Source organism: Camelus bactrianus, chromosome 3 (genome assembly GCF_048773025.1).
Source record: "Camelus bactrianus isolate YW-2024 breed Bactrian camel chromosome 3, ASM4877302v1, whole genome shotgun sequence".
NCBI classification, from domain to species: domain Eukaryota; kingdom Metazoa; phylum Chordata; class Mammalia; order Artiodactyla; family Camelidae; genus Camelus; species Camelus bactrianus.
In genome coordinates this window covers 30,713,718-30,737,511 of record NC_133541.1, presented here as the reverse complement: position 1 = coordinate 30,737,511, position 23,794 = coordinate 30,713,718, and the positions used below count along the sequence as shown (strand labels likewise).

Genomic DNA, 23,794 nt, shown 5'->3' with positions numbered 1-23,794 from the left:
CACCAGTATTGGCCAGAAGGATGGTGTTTGTAGGTCTCTTGACCAAGAATCCCACAGTGAGCTAAACTGTCACCCTAATAGAAAGGATGCATGAGTTCTACTATGCTAACAGGAATATTAAGATTTACCTTGGGGAAAAAAAATCCCAGTACATCTCTTTCTCATTCTTTAAGATAACCTTACCATGACTTCTTGCAACTATGAATTGATTCTACAGGAGGATGGGAAATTTGATCACAACGAGAAGGCATTTTCTCTTCTCTCTCCATCTTTCCCACAGTGCTCCCTATTTGGAGTGAATATTCTTTGAGCTCTGCATCCTTGTACAATAAGCAGCCTTTAGTTTAGTTTAGTTTTTTTTTTTTTTAAGTCTTATATGGTTTACTGAAATGCAAAGGTTATTCCCATGTTTTACAGCCTTCTCCCCTACCTTGGTTTTCATTTCCCCAACCTAATAGCGTTTACTTCAGGGAAAGGATTTATATATCACTGGGCAAGGAACAGGCACCTTTATTGCATCTACACTCACTGGGCTGCAAAGACCCCACACATTTTCAGTCCATTGCTTATCATTCCTGCTCAGGCCACCCCTGGACTCATCACATTTGTAAGACTTGATTTCTTTCCTCTTTCTCATCTGAGAGCAGGTGGACCAAGACAGTTCTTTGGAGGCTCGACAAGTGATTTCTCTTGAGGGAGGCACATTTCTAGAGTCTGCCAAGGAATGAAAATTCAGACAATGACATAGATCATTTTGAATGGTGCCAAATAAATTCCACTAAATGCTACTGGCAATAATTACAACATGCCACTAGGAAATATGGTAATTTTCTTCTAGCATCAGGCTTCAGTCTTGTCCTGAGAGCCACAAAAATGACAGAGAGAAGACATAAACAGCCTTCTCCATAGATATAGCATGGATTTCTCATAACAGGGAAATGAAGGGGTTGATGTGCTTCTTTACCTTGAAATGCCTAAAACAAGATGCCAGGGATTAAGTAGGAACCGCCTAGAACTTACTACTCTTTGCTGACCAGCACACTTGTCAACTACTCCAAAAATTAGGCAAAGTGGTGAATAAGGACCACCATTTTGTTATAAGCAGGGCTCTGGGCCCCGACTGAGGAAAGACATAACCTGTTGTAGCTTAAAAAAGGAAAAAGCTCTTTGGTAAGAATGGAAAGTCCTGAGAGCCGGTATGAGAGTCTGCTCGCCGGGAGGCGATAGCATCCCAAAGTCTACCAGGATTTTAGGTTCATCCACAAGACTGTTTTTTATACAAAGAGGACAGTAAGTCACATCAAAGGGCCGAACAAGATCCTGGGCAAAGCAGCTGTGTGAACCAAGTTAAAAAAAAAAAAAAGATAATAGAAAGCTAAGGAACGCTGCAGAAATGGCGAGAAAAGACAGAGACGCAAAGGAGGAATAAGACGGGAGGAGGGAGTCAGAGAGGGAGGGAAGAGAGGAGAAAGCTGAGCGCGGACGTCAGGAACAAAAGCTCCAGCGGAGTCTGGCGGAGGCACTAAGGGAGCATGGGGTGTTTTGAATAATTATTAAAATTAGCATGTGTCTGCGCCATCCTGTGGGTGTGGCGCACAGCGGAGTGTAAACTCTAGCGGGGCTGGAGCAAACATTGGATTAGCAGCAGCAGCTTGCCAGCCTGCCCGAGGAGTGAGGACCAGCGCGCGGCACGCCGACCTGCACGATGGCCTCGTCTCAAGGGAAGAACGAGCTGAAATTCGCCGACTGGATGGAAACTCTGCCGGAGAGCATCCACAGCATTCCCCTCACCAATTTAGCCATCCCAGGTAGGCGCGCAGAGGCTGCCGACGGGGCGCTCGGCGCCCGCTTCACCTGCCCCGCCCTACTTTATCTGCCACTAAGTGGTAACTTGCCTCGATGCCCGCGGTAGGGAAACTCGTCTCCAGGGGTGGGTCTCGGGCCAGGCAACTGCGTGCCTGGGAGCATCCGGCCTCCTGGCGTTTTCCAAATCTCTGGGGACTGTGGCGCGGGGAGTCAAGATGACTGCTTTTCCAATGGGCTTTTGAAGCAGGTTGTATGAGAAGGCTGGGGCAGGGGAAAGGCTTGGCTCTAGGATGGCCCCTCGCGCCCCACTCCCACGGTTTTCCCCGAAGACTTGGGGCTGGGGGTGATTTCTGGGGCAGTGGGGTGATAGTGAGAGGTGAGCGCAAGCTGCTGTCCCAAGGGCTCGGCTCCGGCTCGTGGACCTCCGGACTCCATCCCTGTCACTGAATCAAGCTGATTTGGTGTATTTCTCGGTTAGAATCTGCCAGAGTCATTAATATTCGTCCCCTAGTCTCCTTTAAAGAGACAAAGCGCTTCCCGAAGAGTGATGAAAGTTCAGGGACCGGCGGCGGCGTGATCGCTGCCCTTGACCTGGAGCTGAAGGGGAAGAGGGGCGGAGGGCGCCGTTTTCTTATCTGCGTGGCCCTAGAGGGCCTGGCTAGGTGGCCACCGTCTGGACTCTGGTCCAAGGGCTGTTAGCAATGTATAGCGCGCGGGTCAGGAAAGCAAACCCTCGTGGACCATGCATTTGTTGCTCGGGACAGAAGCCCGGCAGGGGAACCAGCGTGGGCAGCGGCAGAGGGGTGGAATTAACAGGCAAACCTTAGGGAAAAGATGATTGCGCCAGTGTCCAGGGAGGCTAGAAGGCAGGAAGCCTGGGCAAAGCGAGGAAGAGACTGGAGGGATCTAGAGGCTTCAGCATGGCGCGCACGGCTGGCACTAGAGGAGAAGGCTGGTTTCTGGGGCAGGAGCGCGCAGCAGACCCTAGTTCAGGTGTGCAGGAGGGAGGGTCGTTTCAGGGCAGTGTAATACGGTGACAGCTGGGGACACAGCTATACTTCGTTGACTTTTCACTTGGGCTGAAGCTGCAGATGCCTGACCCCTCCAGGACTCAACTGGAGGGCAAATTACGGATAGGTAGTCCACCCCCTGCCCCAGGTTGAGCCCGTTATCAAGTTTAACCTTCCGGTCTATCTCTCTAGATCTGCCCCCATCCAGCGCCCCCTCTCAGACACTGGGGGAAATCATAGTTTTTGAAACAATTTTTTTAAAAAGGAAAAGCCCCCTCCCTGCCAAATCCCAAGAGTCTCTAACCAGCAGCGCTGGAACTGATTAGTAACTCGTATCAATGGCCATTAGTCAAGTGGATGTTTGGCGGTTATGGTAGCCACAGGCTGCACTCTGAGCACCAATCATGGAAGGGAAGGGTTTGTCTTCTCTTGCCCTTCTTCATGGGGTAGCTTCCCAAGAGCCCAAGTATCTCCAAGGAAAAGGACAACCTAGCTTCTCCACTCTGCACATACCCAGCTCCCGGGGTAAGCCTAGGGATTGCTCTTTTGAAGGAGATAATAGAAGGTACACAACTTTGTTGGCAAAATTCCACTCTCACTTCTATCCTCTTTTCTTCCTTCTTCTTCTTCTTTTTTTTTTTAGACAGTTACTTTCACATGGTCTTACCTGAGCACTTATGCATACATAAAAGGTTCAGGGCAAGGCTTGGATGCCAGCCTTCTGATAGGTAACTCTCCAGAGACAAAGTGAGGTTTAAAACCTAAGTTCACGTTGTGAGTTCTGAGGGATGGTGTGATACCATGTCTGAATCTATCTTACGTTTTTATCGTGCTTCACTTTTCATAGCCCTAGTATGTACCTCAAATCACATACTCCTTCCCCAAACCTTGTGAAGCAGGTAATGCTGGTATTATTAATTCTGCTTCACAGATGTAAAAATTACACCTCAGTGAAGGCAAATGACCTCTTATCAGTTGAGTGATATGACCCCTAAAGTGGTTAGAAAGGATCCCCTAGGAATTTTGAAGGGAAGTGCTTTGGGGTTCATATCTGGCTGATTCAGCAGCAACGAGCACTAATCAGGGTGAAAGGACGAGGAAATAGGCATTAGTAGGAACAGGGCAGTCTTACTTTTCTCCCCAAAGTAAAAAACTGAGGTCAGAGACTTTGATATCCTGGTAGTCCTACAGTAGAAACGTAATGATGATAGTACTGGATGCAGTGGGAATTTTCACTGCTTTCCCAGCCCCTCTTAGTATTACACTCAAAGTGGATCCCCTGCAAAGCCTTCCATTCTCACCCTTAAAACTTATGAGAAAAAAAAAAAAAAAAACCTCACACATTTCACCAAATCTATACTCCTAAATTCCCCCATGATTCTGTAATGTAGGTTTGGCAGATCCATACATACAAATTCAGGTTTAAAAATGGGTTTGGAACCTTTCTGTATTACTCACTGTGAGAATTTTTGGAGGAAAGAAAGACATTCAAACTTCAATAGTCAGGGAAGACTAATTGGAGACTATTAAACACTAATGGAATAATTGCCTTAAAATCATGCTAATAGCTTCCTGGCTGCTCATGTTTACTTGGCCAGTTGCTACAGCTTGAATTAAGTAATTATCTCCACCATTTAAAACCACTCCTGATGCACCACCCAAGTGTTTCGATTTAAGGGAACTGCTGCTTGGTCATCCTCAAAGCTTCAGATTTTCTTAGGTGAAGCAACTGGGGAGTGAAGAGCTGCCTAATTAGCCACCCACTTGGGACAGCTGACTTGGATTACCCAGGGCTTGTGAAAAGAACGACTTGCAGATGTGTGATATTCCCCACCAGGTGTGCAGTTCTGACATCTTTAAACATTTCTCAAGTGTCTGCATCTTGAACACTTTCAGAGCCAACTCTCTCAGTGGCTGTTTTGCATTTAAATGGCCTCATGATTTGGTATTGACTGGCCTAAGGCATTAAGTTAGTAATTGCTATTAGTAGTTTTACCTTCATTTTATTTTTCAAAGGAATGGTACTGTCGGAACACACTGACAGTTCCTCAGATTTCAGTCTGACTTATCTTTTCTTCCTATCTCTGATAACACCGAGCTAAGTTTTCATTAATACATGTTTGTTTAACAATATCCGGGCATTTTGGATTACAAATGATGTGATCTCTCACCACAAACAGGTGAGAGAGGATAAACAGGGATGGAAGCAGGGAGACAAAGTATCAAATTCAGGTGAGGGTGAGTCCTGATGAATCTCTGGTGAGTCTGCTGAATTTATGGCATCTCTGCAGCCAAGTTCTAATGTTATAGTCACGGTGCCTCCAGTACCACTGTAAAGGGGTCCACCACGGGAGCAAGCAAGCTGTTGTTTGATCTGAGAGGGGGGTTGGTGATCTGGATCCATGCTACAAAGTCATTCTGCCCCAAATCTAAAAGATCAAGAAGGGTTTCTCTTCCATGGGAGGGGGTCTGTAACACATTTTCTGATATGTGATGAACGTGGTCACATAATATAGCAAATCGACCATGTAATAATGAAAGATTGGCCAAAATGTTGTGGGACTGGAACCTCAGAAACAGTGCATGTTTCCTTGGTGTCAGAGGAGGTCACTGAGCTGACCATCAGTTGACTTGCAAACTAGACTCAGTAAATCAGAGGTTCCTTACCTCCTCCCGTCCTTGGAATGTACTTTCTGCCCATCATTTCCACAGTGGGAGCCATTTTCAAGGACACGCACAGCCTTGGGAGAGCAATGTGTTATTGAGACCATCTGGACAGTGTACGTGGCTGAACCTTGTTGAAGCCTCTATGTAAACTTTTAAGATTCTGGTGGGCAGGTGTGGAGAGCTACTCATCTTGCAGTTGCCCCCAGAAAACTTCCTGTGTAAGTTCCCTGCTTATTAAACCTGCCACCTACCAATCTGGAGTGATCTGCCTTCCTTCTGTCTCTCTTTACCAGTTTTTGAGCCAAAACTTGAACAGGAATTGTTAACTGTACTTTCGATAAGGAACACAGAAATACTTTAGAAATGAATAATTGTTCTTGTAGATTTTGTACACTCTTCTAGAAAATGCTAACACCAGTGAAAAAAGAACAGTGATTCTTAGGGAAACTAGATGTTCAGATAGCCCTGATTTCTGTGTTCTTGTGTTGGCTTTTATTAGTTTTTAATTTCTTTCCTCACAGTGATCTTTTTCTTGCTGTTCCTGGAGCCAACTGTCTTCCTTTTCCTTGTAATTTACTATTTCTGTTTTGATGGGACAATCTACAGGACAAATCTGGGACTAGATCTAATTGCACAAGTTTCTTTTAGACAGCAGGACTTTTTTCTCCCTATCATTTTAGTCTGGATAGTAATTTGGAAGTTAATCTTTCAAAGCAGTCAAAAAGCAACAAAATTGTTTAGGATGAATACTTTCTTGTGTTGCCTTTCTGATTCCCAGTTGTGTTTTTGATTTTGCTAAAAAGAAAAAAAAAACTGAAAAATATCTGGAGTGTAATTTACCCTACTAGGGCTTTTTCTTGATAAGTTGAATTGAATCACTGACTATAACTAATCAATATAAAGAGAGACATATGCCATTTTACAGTTCACACGGTGTTTTCTCATTACACGTGTGCCTTTCACATGCACTGTCGACAATCTCCTCAGGCCTTGCTACTCAAAGTTGATCCAATGACCAGCAGCCTCAGGGCACACAGGTGCAGCATCTCAGACCCCTGCCCTCAAAACTGTTTAATCTCAGTCTGCACTTTAGCAAGATCCCCAGGTGATTTATATACCCATTTAAAGTTTGAGAAACACTGCTTAGGGTGTCTCTAAGGGGAACCTTTGTGTAAGTAGCAGAACCAAATTTAAATATACATCTTTGACTGAGCTCTTTCTAATGGACCACGCAGTTTATCTGTAAGTGTTCAAATTTACAGTCAGGCTTAGAGCCAGAACCCCATATCTGACTCAAAGCTAATGGCCCAGGTTGGGAACATTTCTGATAACTGACATTACAGTTCATCATGCACCTTGAACAATAAATGTGACTTAATTGCTACTTAAGTGTTCAAATTAGGCCACTGTGATAAATGTAAAACCTTCCCCCTCATTTCCTTAAAGTCCTGGTGCTCATTGATATCAGCTATCAAAGCACTTAAAATCAGCCCATCTGGCGATGCTAGTGGTCACTAATGACAATTTAGGAAACATCCCTGGGTTGGTTCTTTGTCCATTTAATCTCATTTTTGTTGTATTACAGGCCCAGCTACTTTTGTTATATTTATCAGATACAGATTTGTTCACCTTATCTATAAGCTAAAACTTATACATATTGCTCCGAAGTAATAATGGCATCATACATGCAAAATACAGTAATAATCCACATCAGAAAGCCATCAAAAACAAAGGTAAATAGTAAGTCAATAGAAAACCATCAGCCTCGTTCGTACTTGCAATACCCTACTCATTTAAACCACGGTTTACATGGAAGAGAAACATAACTCACTTATTTCATTACTTACGTAGCATAATCAGTGCTCTAAAATAGTTAAAAATTTAAAAATCTTCAAGTTGCTAAAATAGATATATTTGCATGTTAAGGCTCACACACTTTACTCGTATGATTTCTCATATCTTTATTTAGAGTTTATTTTCTCTTATTTGATTCCAACCCTAACCAGTCACAACAGAAAAAGTAAATTTACAAAGAGGAGGAATAAGACTGTTGAGTGATGTCCATCAGCAATAAAAATAGGGAATATTTATGAGAAAGATTAATAAATGAGGACACAGGGACACAAACGGTAGTGTGTTCCCTAAACCCTGTCAGCCCCAAAGTAAAATCAGAGCCATGTTAATTGTCAGTTTTGATTCCTCTCAAGTACCTCCTTCATGGACTTCCAAATAGTTTTAGAAATCTCTGGACAAATTTCTAAGTATGTTTTATAAATCATTTTTGGGCTACCGCACAATTGTTATCTGTGATTTTCCTTCTTCCCTGTTTTGGGGGAGCAAGGGGAGCCGTCATTTTTTGCTGCTTTGACATATAGAGGAGCTGTTCTTCACTGCATTCTTACACCCCAAACCCCACTGCTGCTGGCATTTCCACCGGGGCCTGTGCTATGTCTGCAGAGGCCCAGCATTGAGGATGTTAACGTGCAACAAGGACCCTGGGTTCCACTGTGGTCAAAGATCCCAGAGCTGGGTCCTCCATTGTACAGGGTGCTGATGCCAACTTCCCCTGCTGACCCTGTCCGCCATCATTGCTGAAGCCGTGAGTGCCAACACTGCCAGATCCTTTCAATTCTTTTGCCTGATAGGATGCCAACAAAAGAGCTCTTTGGACGTATATTAATTCTTCTAGTGTTGCCTTCTTGCCCTAGGACTCAGGCATGAGTTTATGAGGGTTAAGAAGAAAACAAGACATAGGATAGATTTTATTCTGTACTCTGCATCACCCTCAGTGTTAGCTCACCTTCTCTGCGCGCGCGCGCGCGCATTTGTGTGTGAGCACATGCATGGGTGTATCAACTTTCTCTTAAGATAACTTATTTTCCAAGAAACTTCTTGATATTTCCTGTAAGTTTTCCTCTAGTGCTACCTAAATAGTCATTTCTCCAGACAAGTCCAGAGTAGGAACACAGCTGGGGTGGGTATTGTTCCCAGGGAGCAGACTGGAACGATGTAAGTAGAGTCAAGTAATCTAATATGCCTAAAGTTATCACTAACACCTCCATTTCTTCAAAGCACATTACTAGGGTAATTGATATGCTCTGAGCCTTCAAGAGAAGGTTAAACCTCATACACATATATGCACATGTATGCACACATTTTAATTATTGTTGACTAAAGGAGTCAGCTCTATTAATCTGAAAATTTTACTTATTACCAACAATGAGGCTACCTCTTATTTATAACCATTATTCATGGACACCCAAGGAACTTATAGACACAATCATGGAATTTGTTTTCCTCAAGAAGCTTATATATTCTCTTATTTCTCCTTCTCCGCACAGGATTAGGGTCAATCTCAGAAGATTGGGGACCAGAAAAGTCTGTAAATCATATATTCTAGAAGGCAGGGAAAAGAGAGAGGAATTTGCCATGGTTCAGGTGGAATTCAGCAACCAGAAGCTTTCTACAGTACCATATGCTTTTATTATGCTCTATTAAGAGAGGAAGATGGGTCAGGAAGAGGGGCAGGAGGAGACGGTTAAACATTCTTGAGAAGCAGCCAGGATTAGTCACCTCTGGAGATCAGGTACTGAAACAGATGGCCCACTGATTTGTTAGACGTGCTCTTGTTATGTTCATGTCTTTCATTACAGATCCTAGGAGTGGACAGCTCTTATACCACTCTATCTTAAATGCCAGCTAATAGTGTATTTCACATAGAAGAATTCTTCTTTTGAATTAATTTTTATGAAGCAGCTGTGTTTATCCCTGGTCAACATTATAAATGATGGTTGTATTCCTTGATTCACATGGAGAATTTTTATTTCATGAAGGAAAGTGGACTATGATGAATGACAGTTATTAGTTGCCTGGCAGGCTTTCCTGGAGGTCCCCTCTGTCTTGTTGGCTGGTGAAGAGGGAGGTGTGCTTGAAAGAGTCCCCATGGACAAATGGGAACCTACCTCAACGCATGTCTCAGGTTATCCTCCTCTGTTGCTGTGTGGAGGAGGAAGAAGAAGATGAGAAGGAGGACCGGGGCTGCGTTAGCAGAGTTAGTCTTAAACACACTCCTGCCAAGACCTGCCCTGGGCTTTTTCAGAAAAAGAGGTGGTCAGGAGGATGTAAAGATACTGCTTAGAAAGTTGCTAGAAGGGAAGGATGCAGAATTGTGAAGTTCTGTTAAGTCTCTTATCATGTCTCCTGTCCTCATTTCTCATTGCATCAGTTCAAATTCCTTGGGTCCAGTGTTAGAATCTCACTCTTGAAAATGTCCTTAATTCTCTTGTCTTATGCTTTCATGTTCTGCTTACTTGGAAAAAACTCCAACTCAGTTAAACTTATTTTTCTACCTATTGCAATTCCAGAAAACCAAATATTGCTAGAGAAAGATTTCATAGTCTCAATGAATGGCTCACTAACCAGAAACTGCTGACCGTGGATCTTATTGCACATCCCTACTAATCTTACTGCACATTCCTAGTAAATTCGTCTTCCTATTCTCTGAGATGATAACTTCATACCTCTTCTTGCTTCTCAAATCAATACCTCTTTCCCACCTCACTCTAAACTTATGATATCATCTTTAATTTTATAGAAAAAATGGATAAAAACAGACAAGAACTTTCTCAGTTTACCACCATTAACCCATCAACCCACCTGCATCAGTTTTGCATATTTTGAATTTTCTTTAGATAAGAAGAAGTTCTCTAATATTTGTAAAAAATACCCACTCTGCCTTTAGGTTGTTATTTCCTTTCCTCTGCCTACCCAACACTAATTTCATTACTTCCCCACGACTGCACTAAAATTGTTTTTATCAAGGTTGCCAATGATTTTTTTTTTTTTTGCTAAAGTTAATGGTTAATTCTCTATCATATTATCTGACTTTTCAGCATCATTTGATGTGATTGACCACACTTCTTTTCTTGAAACATGTTCTTCCTTTGGCTTCTGAAGATGCATTTGTATTTGTGTATGTGGTAAGAAAACACATGACATGAGATTTACCTTCTTAATTTTTAAGTATACAATATTCTTGGTCATAAGCACAAAGGTGTGCAGAAGATATCTAGCTTCTTCATCTTGCATGACTGAAACTTTATACCCATTAAATAGCAACTCATCATTTTCCCTTCCCACCATCCCCTGCATCCACCATTCTACTTTCTACTTTGATGAATTTGACTATTTTAGATATCTCATATAGGTAGAATAATGTACTTGTCCTTCTATGACTGGCTTATTTTACTTAGCCTAATGTATTAAAGGTTCATTTATGTTGAAGCATATGGCAGGATTTCTTTCTTTTTTCACAGCCAAGTAATATTCCATTGCAGGTATATACCAATTTTATCTATTCATCTGTTGATGGACATTTGGATTGTTTCTGTATCTTGACTACTGTGAATGACGGTGCAATGAATGTGGGGGTGCTAATAGCTCTTTGATATCTTTTTCAATTATTTTGGATAAATACCCAGAAGTGGGATTGCTGGGTCATATAGTAGTTCTATTTTTAACTTTTTGAGGAACTACCATATTGTTTTTTTGTAGTAGCTGCATCATTTTGTGTTCCTACCAACAGTGAACAAGGATTCCAATTTCTCTATATCTTTGCCAACACTTGATATTTCTGGTTTTTTTTTTTTTTTTTTTCTTTTTTTGAGAATGACTATCCTAACAGGTGTGAGGTGATATCTTATTGTGATTTTTATTTTAATTTTCCTGATGATTAGTGATGTTGAACATCTGTTCATATACCTATTGGCCATTTGTGTGTCTCTTTAGGAGAAATGTCTATTCAAGTCTTTTGACATTTTAAAATTGGGTTATTTAGTATTTTGCTATTTGGTTGTAGTAGTTAATGATATATTTTGAAAATTCATTCCTTACACATATATGATTTGTAAATATTTCCTCCCATTTCATAGGTTGCCTTTTCACTCTATTGATTGCTACCTTTGCTATTCAGATATTCTTTAGTTTTATATAGTTCCACTTGTCTAATTTTGTTGTTGTTTTTGTCTGTGCTTTTCATGTCTTACCCAAGAAATCATTGCCAAGATCAACGTCCAGAAGATTTTCCCCCATATTTTCTTCTAGGTGCTTTATATTTTCAGGTCTTTAAAATTTTATTTAAATCTTTAGTTCATTTTGATTTGATTTTTGTGTATGGTGTAAGATAAGGGTCCAGTTTCTTTCTTCTGCTAATACATTTGTTGAAGAGACTATCCCCTTTCAGCATTGTGTCTTCTTGGCACTCTTGTTGAAGATAGGTTGACTGTATATCTGTGGGTTTATTTTGGGGCTCTACATTTTGTCCCATTGGTCTATACATTTCTCTTTGTGCTAATACCATACTGTTGTATTGCTTTGGCTTTATAATAGGTTTTGAAACACAAAGTGTGATGCTTCTAGCTTTGGTTTTTCTTCCCCAAGATTGTTTTATCTATTTAGAGTCTTCTGTGGTTCCATGTGAACTTTAGGATCTTTTTTTAAATTTCTGTTAATAAAAAGTGCCATGAGGATTTTGATGGGGATTGCTTTGACTCTGAAGTTTACTTTGGGTAGTTTGGGTATTTTAAAAACATAAAGAATATTAAGTCTTCCATCTACCAACATGGGATGTGTTTCCATTTATTTAGTCTTCTTTAATTTCTTTTACAAATGTTTTACAGTTTTTTCAAGTACAGTTCTTTGACATCCTTGGTTAAGTTTATTCCTAAGTATTTTATTCTTTTTGATGCTGTTATATATAAGGTTGTTTTCTTAATTTCCTTTTAGGACTGTTTATTTTTAGTGTGTAGAAATTAGACTGATTTTTATATGTTGATTTTTTATCCTGCAACTTTACTAAATTCATTTACTCTATCAGGTTTTTGTTGTTGTTGTTATTGTTGTTATGTGTGTGTAAGATTTAGGGTTTTCTACATATAGAATCATGTTATCTGTGGACAGAGATAATTTTAATTTTTCTTTCCTATTTGGGTGTCTTTTATTTCTTTCTCTTGATTAATTGCTCTGGCTAGATTTCCAGTACTGTGTTGCACAGAAGTGGTAACAGTCGGTATATTTGCTTTGCTCCTGATCTTAGAAGAATTGTGTTTTTAGCTTTGAGTATGATGTTAGCTGTGGGCTTTTTATATGACCTTTTATGTTAAGGTAATTTCCTTCTATTTCCAGTTTCTTATGCATTATTATTACAAGACGGCGTTGAATTTTGTTAAATGCTTTTTCTGCATCTATAAAGATGATCATGTGATTTTTATCCTTCAGTCTGTTAATTGGTGTATCACACTGATTAACTTTCATATGTTGAGCCAACCTTGCACTCTTGGGTTAAATCCTACTTGGTCAGACCTTTTAATGTGCTACTGAATTTGGTTTACTGCTATTTTGTTGAGGAGTTTTGCATCAATACTCATTAGGGATATTGACCTGTAGTTTTCTTGTATTGTCTTTGATATCAGAGTAATACTGGTCTCAAAAAATGAGTGTGGAAGTGTTCCCTTCTTTAATTTTTTTGTAAGAGTTTAAGGAAGATTGGTTTCAATTCTGTAAATATTTGTTAGAATTCAACAGTGAATCTGTCTGGTCTTGGACTTTTTGTATAATGATTTTCGATTACTGACTCAATTTCCTTATTAGTTATACATCTGCTCAGATTTTCTATTTCTTCATGATTCAGTCATGGTAGGTTGTATGTTTCAAGAAATTTATCCATTTATTTTACGTTATACAGCTTGTTGGCATCTAATTGTTCATAGTAGTCTCTATTAATCCTTTTTATTTCTGTGGCCTCAGTTGTAATGTCTCCTTTTTTCTAATTTCATTTATTTGAGTTTTCTCTTCTTTTTTTAGTCTTACTAAAGGTTTGTCAATTGAGTTTGTCTTTTTTTTTTAAAGCTTAGTTTTGTTGATTTTAAAATTTTTTCTTTTCCTATTTTATTTATTTCCTAATTGTTATTATTCTCTTTCTTCTAATATCTTTGGGCTTAATTTGTTCTTCTTTTTCTAGTTTCTTGAAGTGCAGAATTAAGTTGTATGAGTTTTTTTATGTTTTAAATTAGAAAATCATTTGAAATTTTTCTCCTTAAAAAAAGAGCTTTCTTATTTTTTAGTGAAGGTGTTTCTTGCTATATACTTAATTATTGCTAATGTATTTGATGTATCCCGTAAGTTTTAGTATGTTGTATTTTCACTTTCCTTTGTCTCAGGATATTTTCTAATTTCCCTTTTGATTTCTTATTTGACCTATTTGTTATTAAAGAGTATATTTTAAAATTTCCAAATATTGGAGAAGTTATCAGTTTCCATTTGCTATTTATTTCTAGTTTAAGTTTATTGTGGTCAGAAAAGACACTTGGTGTGATTTCAGACCTTTACATTTATTGAGACTTGTTTTATGACCCACATGTGATTGATCCTGGGGAGTGTTCTAAGTGTGCTGGATAAGAATGTGTATTCTGCTGCTGTTGGATGGAATGGTCTATTTAGGTCTTCTGTATATTTGGTCTATAATATTGTTCAAATCCTCTGTTTCCTTTATCTTTTTCTGAATGTTCTATCCATTATGGAAAGTGAAGTATTGAAATCTACTATTATTTTTGTGTTACTATTTCTCCCTTCAGTTTTGTCAATGTTTACTTTATACATTGAGATATTCCAATGTTGGGTATATGTATATATACACATATACATATATGTATATACATATTTATAATTTATATATCTTCATTGTTAATTGACCCTTTTATGACAGTTTTTATAATAGTTTTTGGCTCATGTGACAGTTTTAACTTAAAGCCTATTTCGTCTAATGTAATTATAGCTGCTTCTACTCTCTTTTAGTTTCCACTTGCATAGAATATCTTTTTCCATCCTGTCATTTTTCAGCCTTTGTGTGTCCTTAAATCTAAAGTGAATCTCTTGTTTCAATAGCATATTAAAAAGATCATGCACTGTGATCAAGTGGGTTTTATCCTTGGGATGCAAAGATTGTTCAGCATATACAAATCAGTTAACATGATACACCACATTAACAAAGTAAAAAATAAAAATCGTATGATCTTATCAATAAATGCAGAGAAAGTATTTGGCCAAATTCAACATCATTCCATAATAAAAAATATATCACAAATAAAGTATAGAAGGAATACACCTCAACATGATAAAGGCCATATATGACAAACCCACAGCTAACATCATACTCAAAGATGAAAAGCTGAAAGATTTTCCTCTAAAAACAGGAACAAGACAAGGATGCCTACTCTTACCACTCATATTCAATCTTGTACTGGAAGACCTAGCCATAGCAATTAGGCAATAAAAGAAATAAAGACATCCAAATCATAAAGGAAAAAATTAATTTTCTCAGTTTACAGATTATATGATCTTATTTCTAGAAAAACCATAAAGGAGCAACTGGAAAACTGTTAGAACTAGTAAACAAATTTAGTAAAGTTGCAGGGTACAAAATCACCATGCAAAAATCAATTGCTTTTCTACACACTAATGACAAAATATCTGAAAGAGGAAAAAAAAAAAAGAAAACAAGCCCATTTACAATAGCATATTGAAACAGTAAAGCACTTAGGACTACAGGCATCCCTCATTTTTTTGAAATTTCACTTTATGCCACTCTCCCTTGTGAAAGACCTACATTAGTACCTTTTCTTGCTAACCAGCAGAAATCTGAAGAAGATTTCCACTTTTATGAAAAAAGGCAAAAAGCAAAAATAAAGTTCAAAGTGCGTTTTGCTATGCGCTGTTATAAAGGCAGCACTCATTCTGAGCAGTAAGAAAGGCACCACCAAGCTCCATCCTTGGAAACTACAATAAGCATCTCAACATCAAGCTGCCGTAGTGTCTGTGAGCATCCATGCTTTATCTTGATTTACTTTGTGCATCTGTTAGCAAGATGTATCCAAATTGCTTCTTTGCTTTACATCATTTCAGCTTATGAAAGGTTTTACAGGAATGCTCTACTTTCAAAGAGTGGGAAAAATCTGTAAATATAACCAAGGAGGCAGAAGATCTGTATACTGAAAACTATGTCATTGAGGAAAGAAATTGATGAAGACACACATTAATGAAAAGATATCCCACCCAGGGAGCTGAATAATTAGTATTGTTAAATGTCCATATTACCCAAAGCCGTCTATATATTCAATGCAACACCTATCAAAATTCCAATGGCATTTTTCACACAAATAGAAAAACAATCCTAAAAGTCATATGGAACCAGAAAAGTTTTTAACCATTGTGACACTGCATGCTCAACCAATTTTCTTAGAATTTCTAGGTTTATATCCTTAATGATTATTGATTATAATAAAGATTTTTGAAGAAATATCAGATTGGTCTGTGCCTTCAAGGAAAAAAAATACGATGCTATCTTTAATATTGCTTTGGTTTTAAAGTTTTGTATCCTAATTGTCTATAAGTTGATCTGTAGAGTGACTTCTTGAACTAAAATATATAATACTCAACTTCCTAATTATTTTGAATAATGCTTTTATTAGCCTCTGTAAAGGAATATGAGGAATTCTATTAAAATGTAACAAAAGTATACATGGTACCCACAGGGCAAAAAAAAAAAAAAAAGAAGATCCATCTACAAAACCAATGCAATGGATTTAAAATGACATGTACAAAAGATGTAAGAGCCAGCATTTAATTGCAGAAATGTGTCAATATGAGTGAAGTCAAGAGATGCCTGAGATTAAAACAATGAAGAATACCAAAATCTCTCTTTGCTGTACCTGGAGCTAGAAGTAGTACAAGGAAAGGCTAGAACATCGCTTAGGGCAGATAGTGTGAAATTAACAGAAGGTAAAAAGAAATAAGGACTATGTAATTCAGGCAGAGAAGACATAGTTTAAAAATGCAGGCTGGGGTTTCAAGTACCTCGGGTTTGACTGGCTTTGCCATTTATTAGCTCAGCACTTCAGTTTTCTCAAGGGAAAAGTGGAATAATCATAGTACTTCATAGGCTGTTGTGAGTACTACATAGTACTTCTTAGGTTGTTGTAAGGACTGAATGAGGAGCCGTGAAACGTGCCTAAGAAGGCCTGGCCTACATCATGTTACCTACTCATATTTCACTTGTGATTTTTAATCAGGATGAATAATCTTCAGGAGAAAAGTGAGAAGATGGTAAGAAAAAATGTTTTCAAATGTGTTCAAGCTTTTGCACCAAGGCAATGTGTATCTCCAAGTATGAAGGGAGGAAAATACAGATAAAATATTACAGAACTGAGCAATCGTTTCTGTAGATTGTGAAAACTGAGTTATAAAGATGTGCAAATGCCACAATATACAAAAGAGGAAAAAGAGATTCCAGCAACTTTGTATGTTAATAACTAACTGAATGGTCTGTAAGTGATTTGAAAAGGAAGTGATGATCTACAGACTGTGTAAAGGATCACCTTATATTGTGAAAAGTGAACCAGTTGAGAGACATGGGACCCTAATTATAGTCTTAGATCTGCAACCAAGTATTAGGCAAGTCACTTAACTCTACTGAGTCTGTGGTGTTACATCTGTGAAGCTGCTTAGCATTTACTGTTGTGGACAAACTTGGTTCAAACCATGGCTCTGCTATTTACCAGCTGACTTAGGGGAGCCACCCAAAATCCTCTGAGTTACAAACTTCTCAGCTCCAAAATGAAGATAATGACAGTACTAACATCCCCTCCTTGGTTGTGAGGATTCAATAAAATGATATATGTAATATGCCTGTCACTGTGTGATTTTGGGTATGTTACTTGATCTCTTATAACATCAGTTTCTCATTTGAAAGTGGGGGTTGGAGTAGGACCCATCTTCATATGATTGTTGTACAAATCAAATCACCTAACCACTATTTCTACCTTACCTATCCTCCATCTGTAGCATGTTTTTGGTCATTTCCTTTCATTTTTATAACAATTTACTTATTGTTTAATTGCCTAGAAGGATTTAGCCTTCTCTTCTAGCAGGCGGGATATGAACTGAAAATTGAATACAGCAGGAACAAAGTCCATTTTAATTTAAGACCTGAATATTACTTCCAAGGCTATTAGATTAAGAACAATATTTTGGTGTATCAGTAGGTAGAACTTATTTTTCTCTTGTGTCAATGTAATTATTGAGAATGACCTCCTGTGATAGAAGATACGCAGACTTCCGGCTGCCATCATTTCATTACCCATACACAGATTGGGATCACCTGGGCCTTTCCTGAAGTCAGGATGCCAGAATGACCCTACAGGCCTGACTTCAAGCAGAGTTCTTGAAGGAGAAAAAAAACTCTGAATTCATAATTTTTTGAAGAATGTTTTTCTCCCTAAAGCCAGCTTGCTCTCTAGACATTTCATTATGTTAATGGACGATTCATCTAAGGACCATTTCAACAATTTAACAGGGTCTACTGTAGATTTGGTAACAATAAATATCAAAGAGTAGAATGATGTTTGCCAGGAGCTGGTGGAGAGGAGGAGGGACTAGAGACTTATTTCATACAAAGATGAAATATTCTGGAGATCTCTTGCACAACAATGTGAATATGCTTAGCACTATTGAAATGTACACTTAAAAGTGGTTAAGATGGTAAGTTTTATGTTATATACTTTTTTTTAACCACAATTGAAGAAAAAATTTGCCCAGTCAGATCAAGTTTTATGGTTTTTGACATAAACACCTAGAGGCTTGCTCTGTAGTTTTCTGCAGTGCTTGTAATTATTTGAAGCTCTAACACCAAGAAAAGGCATCTTTTTAAATTTTGCTCCTGGCTATGAGGCTGATAATCTTGTTACTCGCTCTTCTTGTTTCATTCATGATTTCCCTGATTGAAGATGGCCAAATCACATGGCCTTCTGAGGTCTCTCCTTCTTTAGTGTGATATCAGGCTGATACACTTTGTCCTCTTAAGTATCCTGCTAGTAAGAGTTAATGAAATAATATATATGGGAGCATTCAAATTCCTTATACTGGAAACATCTTCCTGAGTTTGTAAACGTTTAGGATTCACATTGCCCAGAATTACCTCCCAAGGACAACTTCTCTTCTTGGATGGAGTTGGTGGCACCATGCTATAACTTGGGCAAGATCAGGATTCATTCATTCATAAATTACGTATCAAACACTGAATATGTTCCAGGCTGTTCCAGGGGCTGGTAAAGGAGGTAAACAAGCTAGATTAGGCAATTCCATTCTAGCAGTAAGAAGGAGAATGTAAAGGACTAGAGAGAAAAAGACCCTTTGGAAGAAATCACGTAAATCAGAGGAAATGAGCTGATTTCTGTTGAACTATTTGAGCTCCAGGCCATAATAAATTCTCTTGGAGGCCTTTACTTTCTATTTTCATGTTAAAATTTGGAAAATGGGCACAATGGTTGGGACCCATCATATGCTCCCAGAGGCACTCTTAGGTTATTGCTCACATGGTGTGGACCCTGAATAGCTAATTAAATAGTGAAAATTTAAGGTTTTATCTTAGATAGTTCCAATATCCAGGAAGGCCTGATCTTTTCGTCTTTCACAGGGATGTTTTTGTGGGCTCACTCCCTGCTCTTCCTGCCAGAAGGTGGGAGAAGGGAGGTAGGCTGTGGCTGAAGTACTCATCCTGGAAGCCTTTCTCTCTTCCTTTAAGTTTATCCCACACACGGTCTCAGTTTCTTTCATAGCCTCCGTCCAGGCTGCATGACGGTTGCTTGCAATCATATTATAATCTTTATTTATCGGCAACCTCAATTTCAGGCGCTGACCAGGGTACTCACAGAAGTATGTCTTCTTTTGCCTGGCCCTTTTAGAAGCTGTGGATCCAGTTGGAGAGTGCTTACTGAGTTTTAGGGTCACCCTGCATCCTAGGAGTCTGAAGAAAGTTGTTTCAAAGGTAAAACATTGTTGGTTTTCCTTCTTACATGAGATTTCAAAAGTGTAATCTGACTAAACTTTCATAGGGTGGAAAGCTCCCCTGCAGGCAGAAGTGCAGTTCTGGGAGACCCAGCTGTAAGTACTAGAGCCATATGTTCACAGGAAGAGAGCACGGCAGTAACCGCCATTTATCAAGGGCCTGCCTTCTGACAACCACACATATTAGCTCTAATTCTTACAACAACCCTGTCCAGTCATGCTATCCCCATTTCACAGATGTGCAAACAGAGAGATTAAATGCTTGCACTCAAAGAGGTCTTAGGTGATAAAGACCAAGAGCTGTCAAGTTTCAAAGCTCAAGATTTTTTTTAATTAGGTACTATATCCTGAGTAAAACACCTAGGTCTTGAGGAGTAGTCTTCACCATTTTCCCAAGATTCTCTTCACTGAGTTATAAATGATCTTTTTCTGTGTTGTTCTGATTTAAATATAAAGTGCATACTTATTTAAGCCCTTTTAGAAACGTCAGTATTTATGCATTTTAATGTTTTAAACTTTCTTTTCCATGATGCTATAATTTTTAAAATGGACCCAGGTATTTTCTTAACCCTTAAGCAAGTAAAACACCAAACCTAACAATTAAATTCAGCAAGAGTGAGATTAAAAGTTTGCTTTATGCCTTAAACCCCAAATTGTGTTTTTACTTTGCACTCTATCCCTGCAAAATGTCATCATATCATTTTCTATGATGAGAAAAAAGCAAATGTTATAAAAGAGAAAAATGTTCAGTGCTGCTCCATCAGCCTCACAAGGGCCTAAGTGGAACTTTAAATTCCAGTGTTATATTCAAAAGGACACTGCTGAGAGCCTCCCAATGGGTGACACATTGGTCCTTGACTCTGGGAGATAGCATTTTGATTTTGATTGCCTTTTTATCAAGAGTTTGGAGCCATTCTCAGAATATTGTTTTCAGGGGATTTTTCTTTGCTAATGTTTGGGCAAAATCATTTTTATTCCTCCTGAAAGGCCTCTTTCCCACCAGAATTCAGAATAGAATATGACAAAGCTTTGGCTTCTGTCTCTCCAAAATGATTTGATTTTATTGTGACGTTTGCTGACAATCATAAATGCACTTTCTCAAACTTTAAGACAGTATTTTAATAGGAAATTAAATGAAACAAATACATTTTACTGGATTTTTCTTCCTTTAAAAAGTAGCATACAGAAAAAATTTAATAATTGCTTTCTATAATTCTAGGGAGTGTATTAAATACTTTGGCAAATATTGGCTAACATTTATATGTAATGAACTCATGGGATCACTTCTTTATGTTACAGAATTTGCCCTTTTAAAGATGACACCATGATTCATTTCAAGTATTTTGAATAAAATTTTTTTAAAGGATCACATTTTCTCTCTCTCTCTCTCTTTTAGCAGAGTACTAAGGACTAATATAATGTAATTATTTTATGACCTAGGACTATAATTGTTATGAGCATCAATTATTAAACTGTATATGATACAGAGATGTTTGGAAGAAGCTATTGGTATGTGCATAACTGATTGTTCATATACTCGCTGGACCAGACATCTGTGTTTTTAAGTTCTTGTGTTTGATTTTTTTTATGGTGGTAAAATATACACAACATAAAACTTACCATTTTAATCATTTTAAGTGTATAGTCTGTAGCATTAAGAACATTCACATGTTGTGCAAAGCATCACCACCATTCATCTCTAGAACTTTTTCATCTTCCTCAGCTGAAACCCATTAAACACTAACTCTCCATTCCTCCCTCCCCCTATTCCCTTGCAACCACTGCTCATCTTACTGTCTATATGAATTTAACTGCTCTAGGCACCTCATGTAAGTGGATTTGTGTAATATTTGTCCTCTTGTGAAGGGCTTATTTCACTCAGCATAATTTTTTAATTGAAATATAGTTGATTTACAATGTTGTATTAGTTTCTAGTGTACAGCATAGAGATTCAGTTATACATATATATATGTATATATGTATATATACATATATTCTTTTTCATATTCTTTTTCATCACAGGTTACTACAAGCCATTGAATATAGTTCCCTGTGCTATATAGTAGGACTTTGTTATTTATCTATTCTTTATATAGTAGTTTGTATCAGCCAATCCCAAACTCCCAATTTATCCCTCTCTCCCTGTTTCCCCCATCCCTGTAACCATAAGTTTGTTTCCTATGTTTGTGAGTCTCTTTCTGTTTTGTAAATAAATTCATTTGTGTCATTTTTTTTAAAAGATTCCACATATAAGTGATATCATATGATATTTGTCTTTCTCTGCCTGACTGACTTCATGTAGTATGATCATCTCTAGGTCCAGCCATGTTGCTGTCAGTAACATTATTTCTTTTCTTTTTTATGGCTGAGTAGCATTCCATTTTATATATAATCAGATTTTTTTTTGGTCCATCCATTTTAAGGTTCATCCATGCCATAGTATGTGTCAGGATTTCTTTCATTTTTTTAAGGCTGACTAATATTACATTGTATGTATATACCACATTTTGTTTTTCCATTCATTCACTGATGGATACGTGTGTTGCTTCCACCTTTTGGCTGTTGTGAATAATGTTGCTATGAATATTGTTGCAGAGATATCTTTTCATGTTCCTGCTTTTACTTCTTTTGTGTATATTCACAGAAGTGGAATTGCTAGATCATATGGTTAGTTCTATGTTTAATTTTTTGAGGAAAGTTTTTGTTATAATTTCGATCTCTCTTGCTGCTTTTTCATTGTACTATTGGTGTGCCTGTTTTCAGGAAACTTTCCCTACCAAGTTACACCTCTTTCTACTTTGCTGTTTATTTTCTCTTAGCTGAAGAGGGATTTAGTTAAATTGATTATAATTGTGTTTAGAATAGAAGTAAATAGACTCTGAGGGATATTTAATTAAGCAAAGTTTATCAGTTTTAGTACATAAATTTTATCATATCTATTTATCACTGAGAGGTCCTTTTATTTTACATACTTTCAGTGTGTATAATTGAAAGTGTTATTGATGGTGCTTTAGATAATTAAGATTATAGGAGTGGTGACTTCTAGATAAGTAAGATATTGTAGTTATTTGAATTAAGATTTGTTAATCTAGATACTAACTGTGTGTGATTATATGTTATGGTAATGGACTAAACATTGGATGATATCCATAGAATAAATATTTTTGGAAATTCATGAATTACTGTTAGTTATAAATGCTTATTATCTATCTGTCAGTCCCTAAGCACAAGTCTAGATTAGCATGTGGAAATACACAGTGAGTCTAGATGTCAAGTATAAAATGCAAATATAAGCCTTTTGTGCACCTGCCAAAAACCAAACCAAAACATCATTTACTGGTGGTACAGAAGGCCTTAACAGCCAATGATTTCACTCAAAAGAAATGAATGCCAATAAATGACATGGCCACATATAAAGAGAATGTAATAATTGTCATGACTACTAAATATTATCTTTAGCCATGATATATGCAAGTCATCCTACGATAATTTCTCAATGATATGGTCTTTATCCTCAGACTTTTGAGGGATTACTGTTACTAATTACTGGAGCACTTCAGCAAATTACCTTCCCTGAATGCTTGCCTTTTCTAGGCAAGCTGAACCACCCAGCCAACACTAAGCTCTGCATCTTCCAACTCTGATCAATTTATCTGGACTCCTGATTCTTTTTCTTCACTCCCACTTGTGCTCCAGGTCCGTGTTTCCATCCAAAGTCTACTTGGATTCTGACCCCTTTGGCTTTATCTCCTATTTCCACTTGCTTCTCATCCTTGATGACAGAGAGAAAAATAGACCTCTGCAAACTAAAATGGGAAGAATTATCTTCATTAGAAACTTTATAGAAACCAAAACCAAAATGGAAAAGACTTTCTTCTCTTGAAACAGAGAAGCTACTTTTTGAGGATTACTCATAGGAAATCACTATATCCTCCCTTCCACTCTCCCTTGCTCCCTCCCTTTACTCATTCAATGACCATTTACCTTATAGAACTTATTAGACACTGCTAGGTTCTGTGCTCGCAAAAAATTAAGATAACCTCTATCCTTAAGTATTTCATAGTTTCCTGGAGAAATAACAAATATTAAAAATAATGATAATACAACATGAACAAAACCAAAGTAGAGATATGCCTAGCTTCTCTGGAATTTATAAGCAGTAGTAGGAGTAGACAGGGAAGATTTACCGTAAGAGGTAATGCTGAGACTGAGTCTCAAAAAATTAGTTTCTTGGCAGAAAAGGAGGTTCAGGGCAATTCCAGGCAGAAGGGTCAAAATGTGCAAAAAGCATCAAGTTGTCAAGTAATATGGCACATTCAAGAAATCCTTAGTTGTTTGGCACAAGGCAATGTATTTGGAGATGAGACAGATCAGTGATTAAGAGCTCAAAGAGATATACTTATGTATAACTGAAT

The 23,794-nt window shown here is 37.9% G+C and overlaps 1 protein-coding gene across 1 annotated transcript in view; it reads left to right on the top strand.

Moving 5' to 3' along the window:
- Nucleotides 1-1,279: 1,279 nt before the first annotated feature.
- PLCXD3 (phosphatidylinositol specific phospholipase C X domain containing 3) overlaps nt 1,280-23,794 on the top strand; it is a 154,804-nt gene continuing 132,289 nt past the window's right edge. The window contains exon 1 of the mRNA XM_010957360.3: nt 1,280-1,808. Within this exon, the coding sequence (XP_010955662.1) occupies nt 1,706-1,808 (103 nt within the window). The 5' untranslated portion in view covers nt 1,280-1,705. The remainder of the gene's footprint in view (nt 1,809-23,794) is intronic.